We start from the raw sequence: 18,459 nt of genomic DNA on the forward strand, positions 1-18,459 counted from the left end.
GAAATTATTGGATGCAGAATCAGTCGTGCCAACAGATATTTAGTGATTTTTCTATTTTTTTCATGACATCTCTACTCCTAAAAAATGTGTATATTGTGCTGCATAAGCACAAATAAAATGTGGCGCTAAAATTTGTAACATTTAAAAAAGCACCGAATTTTTTTTTGAAATGTATCCATTTATACAAATAACTAATGTATTTATAATTTTACAACGGTTGGGATTTTCATAATTTTCCACAATTTTATTACTAAAGTATTAAAAAATTTAATAAATTTCTAAAAACTGCTTTAACTCGTCACCAGATTCGTTTATCATGTAATTTAGTAAAATTCAATAAAAAACAAACATGACTTTGTATTAAATCTTTATTAAAAAATAATATCACAATAATTTAATACCTATTCATAAAAAACGAGCATTGCGATTAGCTCGCTGTCTTCACACTGCTTTTGTCCTTATCTATTCTATCTACAAACATCTGGTGATCGACACAACCGAGACTCTGTCCCATTTTCACCTTATCCCCGGGCAAAATGGCAAAATCGAAGTGTATAGGAGCCTCGAAAATTAAAACTATGGTAGATCCCATCCTAAATTCGCCCATGAGGTCTCCTTTCCCGAGATCTATTGAATTCCCTAAACACAGCTCCTTACAGCGGCTCGATTTCTTCCGCGTGTTGGTCTGCAGAGTTTTGTCAAAGTACACTTTGACCGTACCTACATTTGTAGCACCTAAAACGATATCGTGTATTAAAGTCAGGTTCGAGCGATAGAGTTCCAGCGACCTACCCACTGCGGTGTACGAGAAGAACCCGTGTTCCCAGTGTCCCAGGTATACCGCCCTTTCGTTTAAGCAGAACAGACCTGGTAACCACTTCGCGATGTTAGGGTTTACCGAGAGTAATTCTCCCGAGAAGTGGCGGCGATGGGTGGGTTTCCAGTCGGCGGGAGAATGGAATCTGCAGCGAAAAAAATTGTTACTATTACGAAAAATTACTAGTATTAAAATAGAGATCATCAGTTCAATGGATCATGGCCTCTAAAAATTTATAAATAAAAATTTTTTAAAACGTTTTAAGACTGCCAACTAGAGGGTCAAAATTTCCAGAAAAACGTGATCGAAAAGTTTTTTTCCCAAAAAAATTGGAAAAATTCAGAAAAATTGTACTTACATACATATATTAAAATGTATGTTATAGAGTGTACACTAATTATTGAACATATACAGGGTGTTTATTAAGTATTTATACAAACTTTAAAGGGCGAATCTTTGACTAATTTTAACATAAAAAATTTATATGAACATGGGGCCGCGACGGCTTAATTCTTGAGATAGAGCGTCCAAAAAAATTTTTGTTTCCGCAATTATCGTAAATGTTATTAATATATTTGTAGAAGTAGTTTAATCGTAGTCTTGTAAATGATCTAAGTTTGTCACATCGCAATGCAATCAATAAAATACAGTGAAACCTCCCTTAAGCGGACATCAACGGTCGAACTATTTTTGTCCGCTCAAGAGAGGTGTCCGCCTAAAAGAGAGATGATAAAAAAGGTACAACATGATGTAAAAATAAAATACAATATGAACATACAATATAAACAAAAAATAACAGAAATTTTAATACAACGCAAACATAGTAGAGAGTATTTTTTATATATTTATGTATCTAAGGACATACCTATATATTATTTAAAATATTCACATTTATTTGGTCATAGTTTCTATAACATGTTCTTGTAATAACATTAACATTTCTAAACATTTACCATCATTTCTCTTCGCAGCACAAACTTTCAGACAGGACCAAATTTTGACCACAATTCTCTAATATTTTCAAGTTTTCCAGATAGACTTGAAAACTTTTCCATGTTGCGAAAATGTAAACTCTATATCAGTTTTCCGTCTTTCAGAGACCACCATTTTGCAAATTTTTTGAAAGTTCAAAGAAAATATTTAACAAAGTATCATTATTTTAAAAGTTAAATAGTGATTGAAACATTTTTTTTTCAAAAAATTCCTTTAAATGAAGTTAAACAATTTTTTTCAGTACCAAAAATTTAGGTATGCCAAAGAGATTTAGCCTTATAGGCAAGAATCTTAACAATTATTTCCATTTTTTGCCCATGCAAATTGAAAATGTAGAAACAGTAAGATTTTTTTCATGGTTATTTCTTTGAAATATTGCATTATTTAATAATTTCAAGTAATCGTATTTTAGTGACTGAACGTTTTAAGACTGCCAACTAGAGATTTAAAATTTGCAGAAAAACTGGTTGGCAAAAAAATAATGACTTTTTTCCCAGAAAAATTGAAAAAAGAAACTGAAAAATTCAGTTCAGTTCAAAAATTAAACTTTTGTTAAATTATGGGATATAAAGGCTACAATAATTATTTTATCAAAAATCGTCAAACTATTTCTGCTTTTAGAAGCTGATAAAGATTCGATTAAATTTTGATTAAATAATTGCCTAATATTTCCAGGTTTTTCAAGATAGATTTGAAAAATTTTAACTCTATAACGGTTTCCGTTTTTCACAGACTACCAAATTATTTGTCAGTCCAAGGAAAATATTTAACAAAATAATTTCAAAAATTATATACGAAATTTAAAATTTTTTCTAAAAATTCTATCAACTGTAATCAAAAAATGTTCTTCGACACCAAAAAAATAGATATGCCACAGATATCTAACCTCTAATACGATTCTGAAGAATAATGAATTCCATTTATAAGGAGACCACTTGAAAAAGCGATCCTAAGTTGAATGCAGAAATAGTAAGATCTTTCTATCATGGTTATTTTTATGTGTAACAACGTATTTTTATTAATTCTTTCACAATGTGTTAGAAATTTATTATGTTTTATTATGGGAAAAAATATATGTACTTTTGATAATGTCGTTTTAAGTTATGCAACTTTTACGATTGATCAACGCTTAGGCGTTGGCCGCTAATTGTCATGTGTTCATTCTTGTTCGCAAGCTCGTGATAATTAGCCGTTATGTTTTAGGAGTCGAAGTGCAGTGAAGTATTGTGAATATTTACAAAGAAAGGTGTAACGTAGTGGCGTATTTCAATTCTTTACATATTTAATTTAAATCTCCTACCAATAGTAATTTTTAATTTTGTAATTACCAAATAAGGACAAGATTTTTAGATTTTTAAGAGAAAATTACATTATTTTATGAAAAATGTGTGGGGTCTTTGGTCTTTGGCTAAATTTGGCCATAGAGAAACAAAATCAACTTACAAACATATCTTGACATCTTAAAATCTTTAAAATTTTGTTTGCAATACTGAGTGTTAAATTATTAAGAATTTTTATGTGAAAAAACATTAACTTCACTTATAGTATCGATAAATGAATACTACAATTGTTTTGTTAATATTGACTTCAATTCGGATATTTAAATTCACCAAAAATTTTTTTTACCACTCAGTGCTTACAATAATTTCTGAATTTAAGAGAATTAAAGGCGAAAACCTGATATAAAACTACATAAACAAATTTTCAGTTCTTATTGAAAAAATAGTCCATTAAAGAAATTACCAGACACTTTTTTCATCAAGTTTAAAAACACGAAGGAACCTCAGAATTATGCTGCGATGTTGCCATTTCGCAAATTAATAGTTGCTCAGTTACAAAATTTAGTGTTACATTTATTCAAGTTAAAGATTATTTTTGATTCTAAGTTTTTGTAAGCTGGCCCACTGTAAATAATTTTTAAACTCACTAATAATTATTGCTTTCAACGTTTCTATTATTAAAACCGAGATATCTATTGCTAACAATTTTAATAACATGTTTGTTTTAAATTGGCAAATAAATAAATAAATAACCTATTAACCCCTATCATCTAATAGACAAGAGTACAATTTCTGGGAAAAAAAAATGTGTACGCATTAAAAAAAAAGAACCGCCACACACGGAGATAAATTTTGACCTGGTCCCGCCAGATAAACTTTGATCTCATGGGAAAATCAATATACGGGTCCTCAGAAAAAGTGAGTTTAAGCAGATCATAATAATTATGACGTTATTTACCGTATCATAAAGTAGATAAATAGAAAAAAAAAAGGAACTTTAACCTTTATCGTAACAGTCTCTGTTTGGCACCCACGTGATGAAAGACTGTACTCGAATCTTTTTGGACGTGGATATGTCTTTAAAATCATTCATACAGATGTGTGTTATCTGAGAAAAAAGAAAATGAAAACATAGAACGCTCTTTCTGTTCATAACTTTCAAACGGAAGAACCCAGTATTAACTGAAAGATAAAAGTGTGCCACAATTAATGCAATGCCAAGGAGTTTTGTAACTTTACAACATATAAAATAGAAGAAAATAATTTTACAAACAACATCAATAAACGATTTAGAATGATTTAAAACTTACCTGTGATAGTCGCCGGGGGCCAAGTATATCACACACTGATACAGTGTATTCCCCACATGAGGCTGATGAAGTAAAGACGTCCTAAAATCTTTATTACTATTATTACTGTTATTCCTCCACGAATTTTCACCAAGAAAATCTTTTAGAGAATATGTAACACCTTTTACCTAAAAAAAAACGATTTGTCAAATTAAAACTAAACGAAAAATCGCCAACTTCACCTGTTCCACTTGTTCTGTGTGGACTGTTCCGAAATGAAGTACCGTCCCGTCACACGGGGATACCAAACAACTGTTCCTATCTATCAGCCTGATGCCATCTTTCAGAGGTCTAGCAAAGAAGTCTGCTAAGCTCGGGTAAGACATGAGGTCTTCGTTTAAGGCTTCTGATATATTTACACCGAATGTGTTGGCATATAGTTTGTATACGGGTGGTCTCAAGAATGCTGGTAGTTCTTTGTCTAAAAGATATGACGGTTTTTCAACAATTTTATGAACAAAATTTTATAAAAACATTTTTTAAGAAAAATCACAAATAAAGACAAAACTTTATTCTGTGATATAAGAAGTCAAGATTTTCAGATTTATGAAATTTGATAAAATTGTGCAATTTTCAAACTGCCTGTACAAAAAAATTGTATTTCAAAATATAGCATAAACTTACCTGCAAATTTATGTTCTAGAATTCTAGATGTTATAAAATTAAGAATTTATTATCAATTAAAATGTCAAATATTCTCCAATTTTCTTGAGAATGCAGTAATCGGGTAGTGTCAAACTTGAGAAAATTCAGAAAAAAGTTTTTCTTTGTGTTTTTACCCACATTCAGAATGTACTCGTCTTTACAATAGAAGACATACAGGGAACAAATTTAATATATGTATAACTAAACAACAACTCAATACTGCAAATTATAAGACCTACAATTTTTTTAGGTGTAACTTTTGAACAAAGTCACCAACAAATTCTTAACTCGAAATCTAAGAACACCAAATAATTTTACATTTCTAGGTTTGGCCTGTTACATTTTTTTGTTTTTCTTCGATATTAACTCGGGAAAAATTAAAGCAACACAAACGAAATAAATTAAATAGGAACGTCACATTTTTGAAATTGTATATATCCTGTAGGCTTTTTTATCAAATTTTTGATAAAAAAATATTGCTAATGCAATTTTTAAAACAATCGTAGCAGGCTCAGAATATGCAATGTCGAGAAAATTAGTTTCCAAATAAGTACATTCTCAAGTTCCACTTAAAAAAATATTAAAACTTTTAATTGTTTTTTTTTTAATTATCATGTAATGGTGTACAATTATAAATAAGGACATTGTATATAACATACATATAAAATTGTTAATAAATTAATAAAACAAATAAATAAATAATCATATTAAATAAAAAGTCGATAAAATAATAAAAAAATTTAAATCTTCTTGCAGTAAAATTATAATTTTTAAGTTAGTTTTAACTAAATATGAATACGAATTTTTTTTATTGAATTTCTAAAAATAATACAGTGCGAATATCCCATAAAGATAATAAAAAAGTGGAATTTTGGGGTCAAAATTATAAACCCGACACACTTCAACAATTTGTGATAACAACTGATAAGAGTAATCCTTTCTAAAAATGCGAAAAACAAACAGATGCTTCGTCTGCGGATGCAAAGCATTTTGTTTGCATTTGCCTTTTATTCAACGTTTTCGCTTCTATTTCGTTATAAATTTAAAAAAACAAGGGTTACCTGCGAGCCACCCCCACCATCTGGACACCGTCCTCAACGGCAGCATACAGTAACAGTTAATCTCCCATTGCCTAGCAACTTTATCGGCGTTCCGCTTCCTGTACATCCTCCATTGCATCACGGCTACTAAACACAACCCTACCGGTAAGAACCGGGTAAAGATCGCTCTCCATTCCGACTCACCTATATCGACAGAAAATCACAAAAGAGATTAGTTCATTGTTCCAGATCCCCGCCTTCATATCTAAAATGTACTTTATTTAGGGGAAATTCTAGAGCACGTCACCCAAAAGGCCAGACCTTTGAATAAAAAAAGTAAATCTATATACAGAAAATATTCCTCTTCCCTGTAATCCTCTGACATTTTTTTCAGAGTTGATCTGCCAAATAAGAGGGTTTCCTTGTTCTGTTCGAGCTTATATAGGGAAGTGGATATGTTATCAGTATCACTGACCTTGTTATCTCGCTAACAAAGAAACTTACCAGACGAGCTCTTGTTTTTTGTCGATACATATCTGTTACATGCCAAGTTTAGGGGGGGCCTTGCGTCATTGGTAGATACTTTGCTCCATATTGTCAAGTTTTGTCTGAGACGTCCAGTTTTCAGAAGCCTTAAAATATTATTATAGCAATATTTTTATAGTCAAATCGCATATTGCGAAGATATTTTACTAATAATCATTTTTATTACCATGTGGGTATGTGAATAAGTTCCAGTAAAGATTACTATTCATGTGGGTAGTAAAAATGTGATAAATTCGAAGTTGAAATAATTTCTTTGTCATAAACAGTTAATACAATTGTATTGTTTTCTAAAGCAGCAGCAAATGCTTTCAATAACAAATCAGTGTGTATTAGGTACATACTCTGTTTTCAAAATAAATCCCTGATTTACTTTCAAGAACGAAATTCTTATAAATGTTTGTATAACTTCTTCGTTTATTGACATTGTTCTAAATGTATTAAATAGAAACAACATTAATGTTTCTTGCAAAAAAATACCAATTTTTTACGTTTAAAATATCTGAAATTAGATTTTTTATCTTATCAGCAATACCCTTTTTGTTAGATCAACGCATTTGCGTCTAGAACTTACTGTTATTGCCCTGATAAGTTTATCTTGTTGTATACTGTATACATAAAGACCAGTAAATAGTAATATTTAAAATATACAAATTGGACAGTTAAAAGAAATATTTAAGGCATCATCAATATAAAGGAATTTATTTCATTACACATTTTTTAATTTTTACATAAAAATCTACTCTATAAAAAATAAATAAAAAAAAGCCCAGGGCAGAATATTTTAAACTGATTAATGATTATTGTACATGTAACATTTTAAAATATTTCATTTTTTATATAATCTTATCAGCAACAAGTAGTTCTAGTTTTTTCATAAATATTTTAATTATTTGCCATTTATCAGAAATATTTATTTGACCTTACATTTCAAACAAGTTCAATGTTATAATATAACTACTGTAGCCTGATAAGTGAAAATGTCTTACTTATTAAAAATTTTAATTCATAATTTCTATATCAGTATTTGAAAACTTTGAGCAGTTAAAAATATTGTTCTTGCCCTTAAATTTTGTCAATAAATCCCTGGAAATGATGAAGCGAAAATTTTCCACTTTTATTCCTTCAGTGAGCATCAACTAAGAATATATTGGGTAAATATTTTTACAACTTCTAGACAATTTTTTTATTATTGAATATAAATACACTACACCACTAGCAAATAGACAATCATAGGAAGTAACTACTGATTTTTTCTAATTTGTCTTCAATATGGAACATATGCAGTTAATATTTAAAATAATCTACATACATATTTTAAAGAGATGGTTGTTTATATAAAATGTAAACAACCTGTTTACACACATACAGATCCTGGTAATTTCTGATAAATAATTTAATGAAAAACAGTATCACCTATTAATATTTTAATAGAATCGATAAATAGGTCACCTCTATGAGATCATATAATTTGGTTTTATTGAATAATTCTGATTTTCTTTTTAAACATGATAACTTTCTAATACTTACCAGCGAGATGATCTTATAATAAACACAGACATCTTACAATTAAGACTACTATAAATGGATGGTAAAAAATAAATAGGACATAGTTTGTGAAATTATTTGAAATAAAACATTTTATAGTTCACACTTCGTTTGGCTCAACGTAACCTCAAATCTCAATCTCAATTATTAATTTCGTAGTCGCCATAGAGCATATAGTTGTTAATAAGTTTCTATGGTAGTCGCATTGAACATTGCGGTACGTTCAGATAGATAAGTTAAGTGTGTTCCGCAATTTCGAATTGTGCTTGAAAAATACAACGTAAACCGTCAAAACATTTATTCAAATTATAACGACAATAATAAAGAGTTTTGCATGTTTCCTAAATATAATATTTCTTGTTTCAAGCAGTGAAGTATACAGGAATATCAAGAACGAATTAAAATATTTAAAGTCTTGGAACACGAATTCTCGTTTCGAATATTTTTTTACCATTTTCCGAACTCGATTGAGCAACCTGCAACACAAAACAATTAGATTCAATGCCGTCTATCGGACCATCTTTATGGGAAAATTAAATTTTACCTGCGTCCAAGATCTTCTCAAACTCGATTCAGTGGGAGTGCAGATTCTAGATAATAATTCTTGTAACTTAATATTTTTCTTTTTCAACTTGACGGAGGAAACCAAACCACTTTTCATTTTCTTGACACGCGTGTTATCTAAAGTACGTCGACGACTCTTACTCCTTCTTGCAATTGACTGTATGCTTTGTTCTTGAACTTCAACGTTCTCATTTTCAATTACTTCAGATGGATTTTCAACGATCAGTTCTTTCGGAACGGTAATAATCTTATCGACTACATCCGACGGAAGTTTGTACCCAGTCTTTACAGCTGCATCTCCATACTTGCAGAAGGGAGACACGAGTTGTCTGATATGCATGCTTGTCATCATTCCCAAAATATTCCTCGAAGTAGACACGGGACTTGGTACACTTTCATGTTTCTTTGGATATTCGGGCACGTCGCGATAGATTTCAACCAGGTCAGTCTAGAATAGAATATATTTAATTATCAAGAAGATTCAGAAAATTACATATTACCTTTCGATTTTTATTGAATATGCTTTCAATTTTTGTTTACTAGAAGTTGGTTACCTACGAATTTTTCAAAAGTTTGTGTTGGTCGAGTTGATCCATTGATTTGTGCGGTCAATCCAGTTTTCCAGAAAAAATACTTTAGTCTTAGCTATTATCTGCTAGATCACAGAATATCCTAACTACTACAATTTGTGCTGTTTATTTATTATTTATTATAAAACTTAATTGTCGTAGTATTACAGATAGAAATATTGAGGTATTGCTTAATGAATTGTCCAAAAATTAAGTAAAAATGTATTGAAAATTGGAAATTATATTTCAAGGTTGGCAATAGGGATTTTACCCGACATTGACAATGGCCACTGGTCAGTAACTGCGGTACTATGGTAATCCTATATACTTATACTAGCCCTGTTTATGTACATAAATAAGGCGACTAGTAATAAAGTAATATATGACGGTACTTTACCTACTTACTACAAACAACTACCAATTTGGGCTAAAATAGTGGAAAAAGTGGTACTTAATCAGATTTATGTGTTGTGTGAAGTACAATTTTGAACATCTTTTCTGGAAAACTAGATTCGACCGTACAAAACTGACTTCAGATTTTTGTTCAGTATCAGCACCCTTGAAAATGGATCAGTAATAAAATTGTGGGAATTTTTGTGTTTTCCGTTACAGTAAATGATCGAATTTAGGAGTCGTTATAAAAGGTAAATCAAAACCTGTTACTCTAAAAATATAATTATATTAGGTATGTATAAGCTATGTAAAGAAAAATGTATCACAGCGCACTCTTAGACGGATAAATTTCAATAATTAGCGCCTTTAGCATTGCTCCTTGGCCTGGGAAAGTCTACGGAAGTGATGTGCAGGGGGATCTGCACCTTCTCGTACACGCTTTTTCTGGGTAGCTTCAGCTTTGGGAAGACTGGAAATCGCATGTTTTTGTTGCTGTTGGCGGCGACTTCGTCTACGTCGTACAAATTCTGGGACGCCATGCTGTTAACTATCGCTGTTGGGTTCGCGTGTTTTATTTTTTCCGGGGGTATGATTTTTTGCTTGACCAAACTGCCTTTGAGAGCCAGAATGTGCCTGGTCGTTTCAGTCCACCACCGATGGTACTGAGTTAATCTGTTTTCCGAAGAAGTGGACTTCTCGCAGCTCTCGACTTCCTCGGTTCGCTTGGTATGCCTGAGGAAAGTGTGAGTTGGAGCGGCTATGCGCTCGATCTAGAAAAACGACCTGACTGAGCACTCTGTACCATGGACTGAATTTGATATTTGGTTCATTCGTACCTAATAGGTTAAGACTAACAACTAAGATGTTAAAGTATCTACCTACTTACATAGCCAATTGGCTATTCAACTTACTGTACTCTTGCAGCCGATTGCTGAAGTTGTACAAGACAGTCAGTATTACCGTTTGGATATAACATATACATAATGTATCCTGTGTGTTTCCGGATAGGTGGCACAACGTTTGTAAGAGACAAAAGAAATGTGGGGATTCAGAAATGTTCGTGCAACAAAATCTGCCATTACCTGATTTTAAATACGTAAAAACCAGCATGCCTTATTATTCTTCTATAGAGTACCATTTCTGAATAATAAATCACAAGTTTCTCAAAATAGAAAACTGATTATGTGTAGGCGAAATTTTTTATATTTTAGTTCTGCTTTAATTTTTTTCTCAAAGTACTTATGGGATATTGTTGCATACATACACACTTCATTTTTTATTCTGTGAAACTTTTCTAATGGTTGGTTTATAAAAAAGTATTAGTCCTAACTTAGCCGTAACTTAACCTTAATCTTAGTCTTAAAGAGTTAAATGTACAGAATGTAATGTACCGGTTTATAAAAATCCCTAGTCGTAAGGAGGTCTTAAGACATGACCTTGAAAGTTCGCATCTTTTAATTTTTCTAGGATTAAGACTAAGATCTGAGAAGTGCGCATGCACAAGTATTGCATTTCGTAGCATAGTGCTCTCATGTCTTTGTCTATGGTGGTCGCCATTACGCCATTACCATAGTAATAGGTTATATTTTTCTTTTCACTCATCAACAAAACAAATAAAATAACATTACCACAGAATATTAAACAAATATTATGCTGTGATATTACTAGCCATGCGTGTAGTCGAATCGCTCATTGGTTAATCTTAATAAAATTAGGACCACACATTGTTTTTATAAACGTGTACCTATTCTTAGGACTAATACTAAGATTAGTGTAAAGGTTAATACTAAGACTAAGACTAAGTTAGGACTAATTCTTTTTTATAAACCAACCATAAATAGGTACCATACCATGTTGTATCTCATTGAGAAAGGATAGAAACCAATGAATTTATCTCGGAATTTATCGATATACTAGAAAGCTTCCAAATGTTTAATAATTTATGATTTTAGAAAGTAGTTGGATAATATTCTGGGAAACTTCTTAGGCCTGGCAATGAAAATATACACAAACACTCTTAATATTTCGTGATGCCTCATTCATGGTCTTAACTAGTTCTCAGAATTTTTCTAACTCTTCCAAGGTATACTAGTTTTTACGGAAATAAAATCGAGGCACTCTCTGTTTTACAAATAAACAAACAATCGTAACAAGCCAATATTTTGTCTTTTTTAAATGTCGTTTTATCCATGGGACGTGATGAATGTTTGCCCTTGGCCCTTGTGTTAGTAAAAATATACATTATCTTGTCTGCTGATTGCGTAGCACGCGGAAAATCTTAAATTGAACCGCCAAATGATGATTATTTCAAGTTAAAGGTACCAAAGCAGTAAGTTCATTTCAAAACATCAGCGAAAAATGTACCTCTGATTCCTTCAATTTCTTCCTATGTCTCTGCGACTTCTCTGGCGATTTCTCTTGCTTTTTCTTAGCCGCTCTGCTCGATCTCGACTTGGCAGTTCCCGTCGTGGTATTACTCCCAAAAAGACCTCTATTTTCTGCCATTTGGATCATGTATTTGTCATCCAGCCGAATCACTTCCTAAGAAAAAAATTTCGTCTAAACAAATTCCTTTCAAAGTTGGATTTTGCCTTTAAAATTTTTTTATTACCATTGCAAGATATTTTACATTAGATATTATATTTGCATTTGAATGTATTTCATAAGGCTGCAGATATAAAGAGAAAGTAAGTGAGAGTGAGCCTAAACCTTCAGACGGAGCCAGTCGTCTATACACTGCTTACCTTTCTCTGCAATAGTGCCAAGAAGCAACCCTCTTTTTCAAAATTTGTGCACTTGTCTTTTGGGCATAAAGTTGGCAAATCTGGGTGATCGAACATGTCCGTTTTTGGTACCTAAAAGTTTGTCGTTTTTTTTGAAAAACAAGTGTTACGAAAACTGTATTTTGTTCATCTACCTGCACCTCTTCAAGCACGTTTTGCTCGATCTCGACGCTCTGGAGCGAAAGCTGACCCTCCGAAGACGCCTTTGTAGACAACGATAATCCATCTGGAGGTTGGAGATTTTCGTTGTTGTTGATTTCCCTTTCCTAAAAGTTATCGACATTAGACTGATTTTCAGCAATACATATAAATTAATACGCTAGAATGACTAATTCGATTAGAACTGCGTCTCGAATGTAATTGGCAAACTTTCGAAAATTTTTTCATGTATATATTTCTTTTTTTTTATTGCATTTCGTCCCTTACAGATTGCGTTTCCGTCATTTGAGGAGCAGCTATCTTTCCCTGCAAAGTGGCGTGGTGCAGCTTGGCCACCCTGTTGATTTCTCTCAGAGCCTTGTTCACCATCACGTTATTTTCTTCCTCTAGCTGCGAATGCGTTTCATACAACACGAACTGGATCTAAAAAGGCCACGTATTTTTCTCAGAATCATATTGGTCTTGGCCTTTACCTGTGGTCTCGACATGGCAAATCTTAGAGTCATATTTTGTTCTTCCAGTACTCCGGCGATTCTTTTCCTAGCTTCTTTGGTGTCGTCAGCCTCGGTCAGTACCTCTAACATGGATAGGTCTCCACCACGACTACACACCTAGAAAATAAAGATTGTTATAAACGAGGTTATAAATCAACCGCATTAGAAGAATGGTATACTGAGAGAGTGGACCTTAGATTATTAAAGTTAAGGATAGTTTACCAGATCTATTGGGTCTACCACCGCTGAGTAACTGTTGGGTGGTGTAGCGAAAACAGCAACCACTTCTTCCATGTAACTGGCATCAGGAGGGGTGTCTATGAGGCGGTCGGAAAAGATCGTGATATTGGTAACGCCCAGTTCTTGAAAGTAACTTTCGTAGTCCTCTTTCCTGAAAGGAGTACGAGCAAATTTAATTTTTATGATTGAACAGTCTCATTAGTTTTCAAATCAGTGTTAGATATGAGCGGAAAGTTTTACCTTTTACCTGCACTGAAAGCCATGAGCCTCTTGATCTTATCGTTCTGACATAACAGCGTTGCCAAGTAGGCTGTGGTTCTGGGAGAATTCACGTGCGTCTGGATGACGCTGCCAGTTAATTCCAAATCGGCAACCAGTTTGCCAAAAGTGGCTGGTCCCAAACAGAATGACTTGTCCTGGAACACAAACTTAGTCAGTATTCTTCAAGATTAAATTGGAGTTATGACCTGAATGATCATTAGGTGGTCTCTGATGAAGCAGCTTCTGGCTAATTTGGGTCTCATGGAAGCGTGGAAAGCGATGATCTGAGGGCAGTGACTGTCCCATTTGAAGCAGGTCTTGTCAAATTTTCCCGGTATAGTCGTCAACTTTATGCCAAAGCTCTGTTCTATTTCTTCAACTAGTTTGGACATGTCTCTAGAATCAAACAGCGGATATAGCTGCAAGAATATCATCTTTAAGCTTTGTTCTTCAAGAAAGGAGGATTTGGCTCCTTTCAAGTTATGTGTACCATTTCGTTCTCCTTACCTAATCTTCTTTAGATTGACCCAACATGTCACAGGTCCATTTTTGGCTTGTTCCGTGACCTTCTCATTCTTTAGATGAGGCGGAAGGAGTTCGCTTAGCAACAAAGCGTTGTGCTTGATGCGAAGTCGGGATACAGCCGCCGCTAGTCTCACTTTTTGCGTCCAGAGGGCGTTCTCGGCGTATGTCAGTCCGACTGAGTCGAAAAGTTTCGAAGCAACGGCCACGTATTTCGTTTCGCGCTGCTTGAATCCTCGGTGGTAGAGGTCGTAGAGGAGCAGCCAGACGTGGGGCACCTTGGACACCAGCTAGCATAATCAAACATATAAAAAGCAAATTAATAAAAAAAAGATAGAAAAATCAAATGAAAATTTATGAGATAGTTGAGTTTGAAGATGAGAAACAAGATGATGAATATTGGGGTCAATATCAGTAGTATATAGGCGCAAAGTGTTTTCTAAATTAACATCTGTAAGCCGTGTAAGATGCTTATTTTTATTAATTTTCATTATTGAAAAAAGCTGCTCACATTTATAGGTGCTTCCGAATGTGCAAATGATTTGTCGTGTGAAAGCTCTCAGCCGTGGATACTTTTCTTCGGAAAGGTATGTTCTGTAAAATTCGCTTAGTTCCACATCATCAAATTTAGACTTCAAATATGAGTCTTCCTGAAGCTCGATCGACACCATTTTTTGTAGGTGAAGCGGAGCATCTTCCACATTACACTTACAAGGATTTGCAAAAATATTAAAAGTGCTATCCATATTCTTAAAATCGGAAAATCGATCAGTGAATTGCTCTGACAGTAGTTCCAGTTCTTCAGCATAGCGACCGTATTCAATGTTTTCGTGACTGGATAATATTAAAAAATGAAAACAGTTTTTACTTCTCATTTATGTTTCCCACAAGCGAATTTTGTTTTGAAAAGCTTTAAGATGACTGAACAGCTGATTTACTAATTGCCTTGTTTTTGAAGCTTCAAGTTCAGGTCATTTAAGTGTCCTGTGATGTCTACCAGGAATGCCAAGTCACAAAGCCAAGTTGGATCACAAATTTGCGGCAATGTTTTCTCTTTCATTTCCATTAAATCAGCTATTTCTTTTCTAAGGTCATAAAACCTTTTTAGCATTTTACCTTTGCTTAGTCACCTTACTTCGCAATAATATGTTACATCACCGTGTTCTGAAGAGAGTTCATCCAAAAATGCTTTAAACTGGCGATGGTAACGAAAATAATGGTATTTACTACCACATCCATAACATTCTTCAGTCGAATGGACCATTGAAGGCGCACCATCAGTACACACTCTAAGTAATTTACACCACTGCAAACTATATTGCTCAAAAGTACTTTGCACCTCGGCAAAAATATCTTTTCCAGTAATGGTCCCTTGGAGCGGCCGTAAAGCCAGTAATTCCTCTGTCACTGCAAATTCTTCATCAACACCTCGCATAAAAATAGCTAACTGGGCTGTGTCAGATAAATCTGTACTCTCATCCAAAGCAATCGAAAATGCTTGAAAACCAACCAATCTATCGGTCAAGGTTTTTTTGTTATCACTAGTCATCATCTCTATACGTCGAACAACAGTATGTCGCGATAAGCTTACTTTCTCAAACTCTTTCTTCTTTTCTGGATACAAAAGTTCTGCAACTTCTGTTAGGCAGTCTTTAACAAACTGTCCCTCAGAAAATGATTTCGATGATTTCGCTATTTTGGAACTAATTATAAAACTAGCTTTAACAACACGGTCTAGATTTGATTTTTGTGAATGGAACATTTGTTGCTGTTCCCCTAAATCGGTAATGTGTTTTTTAATTTTATCCTTTCTTAACTGGCCCGAGTAAATTATATTGAGCGAAATGCTTGCTGGAGTAATGCCGCTTCATATTGTATTCTTTTAAAACAGAAATTGTTTCATTGCACAACAAACATATAGGTTTACTACTGCGCAAGATAAAAAAGCATTCATCAGTCCATTTGTCTTGGAATTGACGACATTCTGTGTCCACTTTCCGCTTTTTTAAACCAGACATGTTGATATAATTTGCTGGGATATTTCCCGGGTCGTACTCTTGACCGTACGCGAATATACGATGCGAACTTATTATTAGTTGTTAAGAAGTAATGAGATGGCACGCGCGCTGAGCGGTTTATGTATTACCCCCAATAAGCAACTAGAATACTCTCGATCTTACGAGAGTGCTTCAAGCGCATCTATTTGTCTCTTTCTAGCGTCTATTTCTGATTCGATCTGTGGCGTTCCACTGCATACGCTTAATAATATCATTTATCGATTTGAATTGATATCGTTATTTGAAATTTCTGAATCTCTCGCGGGCCGAATTGAAGCTGGTGGAGGGCCGGATCCGTCCCGGGGGTCGGGGGTTGCCCATATATGAACTAAAGCATATCGCAGTGTTAATGAACCTTTGGGTAGATACATAATCACACCGTCGACTACTATCCCAAGGCCAAGCTATCACCCCCATTCAAAATTACACGCTATAGATACATTTTGCAAAACACTAAAATAAAAAATAGGTACGCGAAATTTACGCCCCTCCTTCCGCTATGTAAACTTAAAATTTTATTAGAAATATTTCCGGTATTCGTGTAACCGGCCAATTTGTACATCTTAAAGCATATTATTTGCCCTTTACTGTTAAATCCGACAACGCAATATAATGGGACCGATTAATGCCAACATGCGATTTCGCCACGGAAATATGGCATAGCGGAGCCTTTCAAATGGCCCCCTTATCTTGATATCCTCCAAATTGCCTCAAAGTTAGTCGTCAAGTAAATTCGTTTTAAACTGACTTGGGAGCGTTTGAATTTTAATATAGGTCCGGCTTCGCCTCAGACCTGATTTAAACGTGAAAATAACTCACCTTGGGAAATAATTGGAAAAAACTGATATCGTTCAGGGCTTGAGTTAAGATGTTCTTATCTGAAATAGAAATTCAAGTTANACCGTACGCGAATATACGATGCGAACTTATTATTAGTTGTTAAGAAGTAATGAGATGGCACGCGCGCTGAGCGGTTTATGTATTACCCCCAATAAATACTCTCGATCGTACGAGAGTGCTTCAAGCGCATCGGGCGGCTTCCCGAATGTTTATCTGTTTGTCTCTTTCTAACGACTATTTCTGATTCGATCTGTGGCGTTCCACTGCATACGCTTAATAATATCATTTATCGATTTGAATTGATATCGTTATTTGAAATTTCTGAATCTCTCGCGGGCCGAATTGAAGCTGGTGGAGGGCCGGATCCGTCCCGGGGGTCGGGGGTTGCCCATATATGAACTAAAGCATATCGCAGTGTTAATGAATCTTTGGGTAGATACATAATTACAGCGTCGACCACTATCCCAAGGCCAAGCTATCATCCCCATTCAAAATTACACGCTATAGATACATTTTGCAAAACACTAAAATAAAAAATAGGTACGCGAAATTTACGCCCCTCCTTCCGCTATGTAAACTTAAAATTTTATTAGAAATATTTCCGGTATTCGTGTAACCGGCCAATTTGTACATCTTAAAGCATATTATTTGCCCTTTACTGTTAAATCCGACAACGCAATATAATGGGACCGATTAATGCCAACATGCGATTTCGCCACGGAAATATGGCATAGCGGAGCCTTTCAAATGGCCCCCTTATCTTGATATCCTCCAAATTGCCTCAAAGTTAGTCGTCAAGTAAATTCGTTTTAAACTGACTTGGGAGCGTTTGAATTTTAATGTAGGTCCGGCTTCGCCTCAGACCTGATTTAAACGTGAAAATAACTCACCTTGGGAAATAATTGGAAAAAACTGATATCGTTCAGGGCTTGAGTTAAGATGTTCTTATCTGAAATAGAAATTCAAGTTAATATCGACGATCGATACATTTTTACAGCCTATAGCATAAAAGAAGTACGCGCCATTATTCCATGGCTAGAAATTGGCCTCAATGATTTGGGATCGAGGGGGATTATCCCTCTTTATCCTGCCACATCTCGTGTAGGCCCGGACAGCCTTCGTAGGTGGGCCCCATCCGTCGTCTACCCCGACCGCAAATGCGGCCGGTGTAGGCGCTTTGTGGGACCTCCTTTTGTCCTGGCTGGGCCCCGCCGGCTAGGGCCCTTTCTTCTGGCGCTCTTCTTGCTTCGCCGGCTCGTCTGTGTAAACCCCGGGGGTAGTGTCATGTTTATGTGTGGTATGGTTGGGTAGGGTAGTGCGGCTATGCAGCCTGGGATGCGCTTTGCTAAGGTGGCCCTTAGG

At 34.4% G+C, this 18,459-nt stretch overlaps 2 protein-coding genes across 4 annotated transcripts in view; both read right to left on the minus strand.

The window, feature by feature from the left end:
* Window positions 1-350: 350 nt before the first annotated feature.
* LOC108911210 (phosphatidylserine decarboxylase proenzyme, mitochondrial) lies at window positions 351-8,362 on the minus strand. Of its 3 annotated transcripts, XM_018716082.2 has the most exons (7): window positions 8,198-8,362; window positions 6,629-6,756; window positions 6,146-6,328; window positions 4,622-4,860; window positions 4,401-4,567; window positions 793-962; window positions 351-735 (listed from the first exon to the last, which is right to left on the minus strand). In XM_018716082.2, the coding sequence occupies exons 1-7, from the start codon at window positions 8,227-8,229 to the stop codon at window positions 428-430; spliced, it is 1,227 nt and encodes a 408-aa protein (XP_018571598.1). In that variant the 5' UTR covers window positions 8,230-8,362; the 3' UTR covers window positions 351-427. The 3 variants fall into 3 exon arrangements, with proteins under 3 accessions (XP_018571598.1, XP_018571599.1, XP_018571600.1); XM_018716083.1 differs by lacking the exons at window positions 6,629-6,756; window positions 8,198-8,362 and adding an exon at window positions 6,446-6,537; XM_018716084.2 differs by lacking the exons at window positions 6,629-6,756; window positions 8,198-8,362 and adding an exon at window positions 6,446-6,532 and having other exon boundaries at window positions 6,146-6,389.
* A 1,658-nt stretch (window positions 8,363-10,020) lies between these two features.
* LOC108911200 overlaps window positions 10,021-18,459 on the minus strand; it is a 24,934-nt gene continuing 16,495 nt past the window's right edge. Inside the window, exons 5-14 of the mRNA XM_023454342.1 lie at window positions 14,186-14,490; window positions 13,885-14,074; window positions 13,658-13,833; window positions 13,400-13,568; window positions 13,157-13,294; window positions 12,951-13,106; window positions 12,659-12,790; window positions 12,486-12,596; window positions 12,106-12,282; window positions 10,021-10,511 (exon numbers count right to left, since the gene is read on the minus strand). Of these exons, the coding sequence (XP_023310110.1) occupies window positions 10,092-10,511; window positions 12,106-12,282; window positions 12,486-12,596; window positions 12,659-12,790; window positions 12,951-13,106; window positions 13,157-13,294; window positions 13,400-13,568; window positions 13,658-13,833; window positions 13,885-14,074; window positions 14,186-14,490 (1,974 nt within the window). The 3' untranslated portion in view covers window positions 10,021-10,091. The remainder of the gene's footprint in view (window positions 10,512-12,105; window positions 12,283-12,485; window positions 12,597-12,658; window positions 12,791-12,950; window positions 13,107-13,156; window positions 13,295-13,399; window positions 13,569-13,657; window positions 13,834-13,884; window positions 14,075-14,185; window positions 14,491-18,459) is intronic.

This window comes from Anoplophora glabripennis, unplaced genomic scaffold, assembly GCF_000390285.2.
Source record: "Anoplophora glabripennis isolate ALB-LARVAE unplaced genomic scaffold, Agla_2.0 scaffold144, whole genome shotgun sequence".
Lineage (NCBI taxonomy): Eukaryota > Metazoa > Arthropoda > Insecta > Coleoptera > Cerambycidae > Anoplophora > Anoplophora glabripennis.

Coding starts and splice junctions, on each gene's coding strand:
- LOC108911210 (XM_018716082.2), bottom strand. CDS start 8,229: ATGTCTGTGTTTATTATAAGATCATCTCGCTG. Junction 6,329..6,628: donor AAAAAACAAGAGCTCGTCTG/GTAAGTTTCTTT, acceptor CTGTCGATATAG/GTGAGTCGGAATGGAGAGCG. Junction 736..792: donor CTTCTCGTACACCGCAGTGG/GTAGGTCGCTGG, acceptor ATATCGTTTTAG/GTGCTACAAATGTAGGTACG.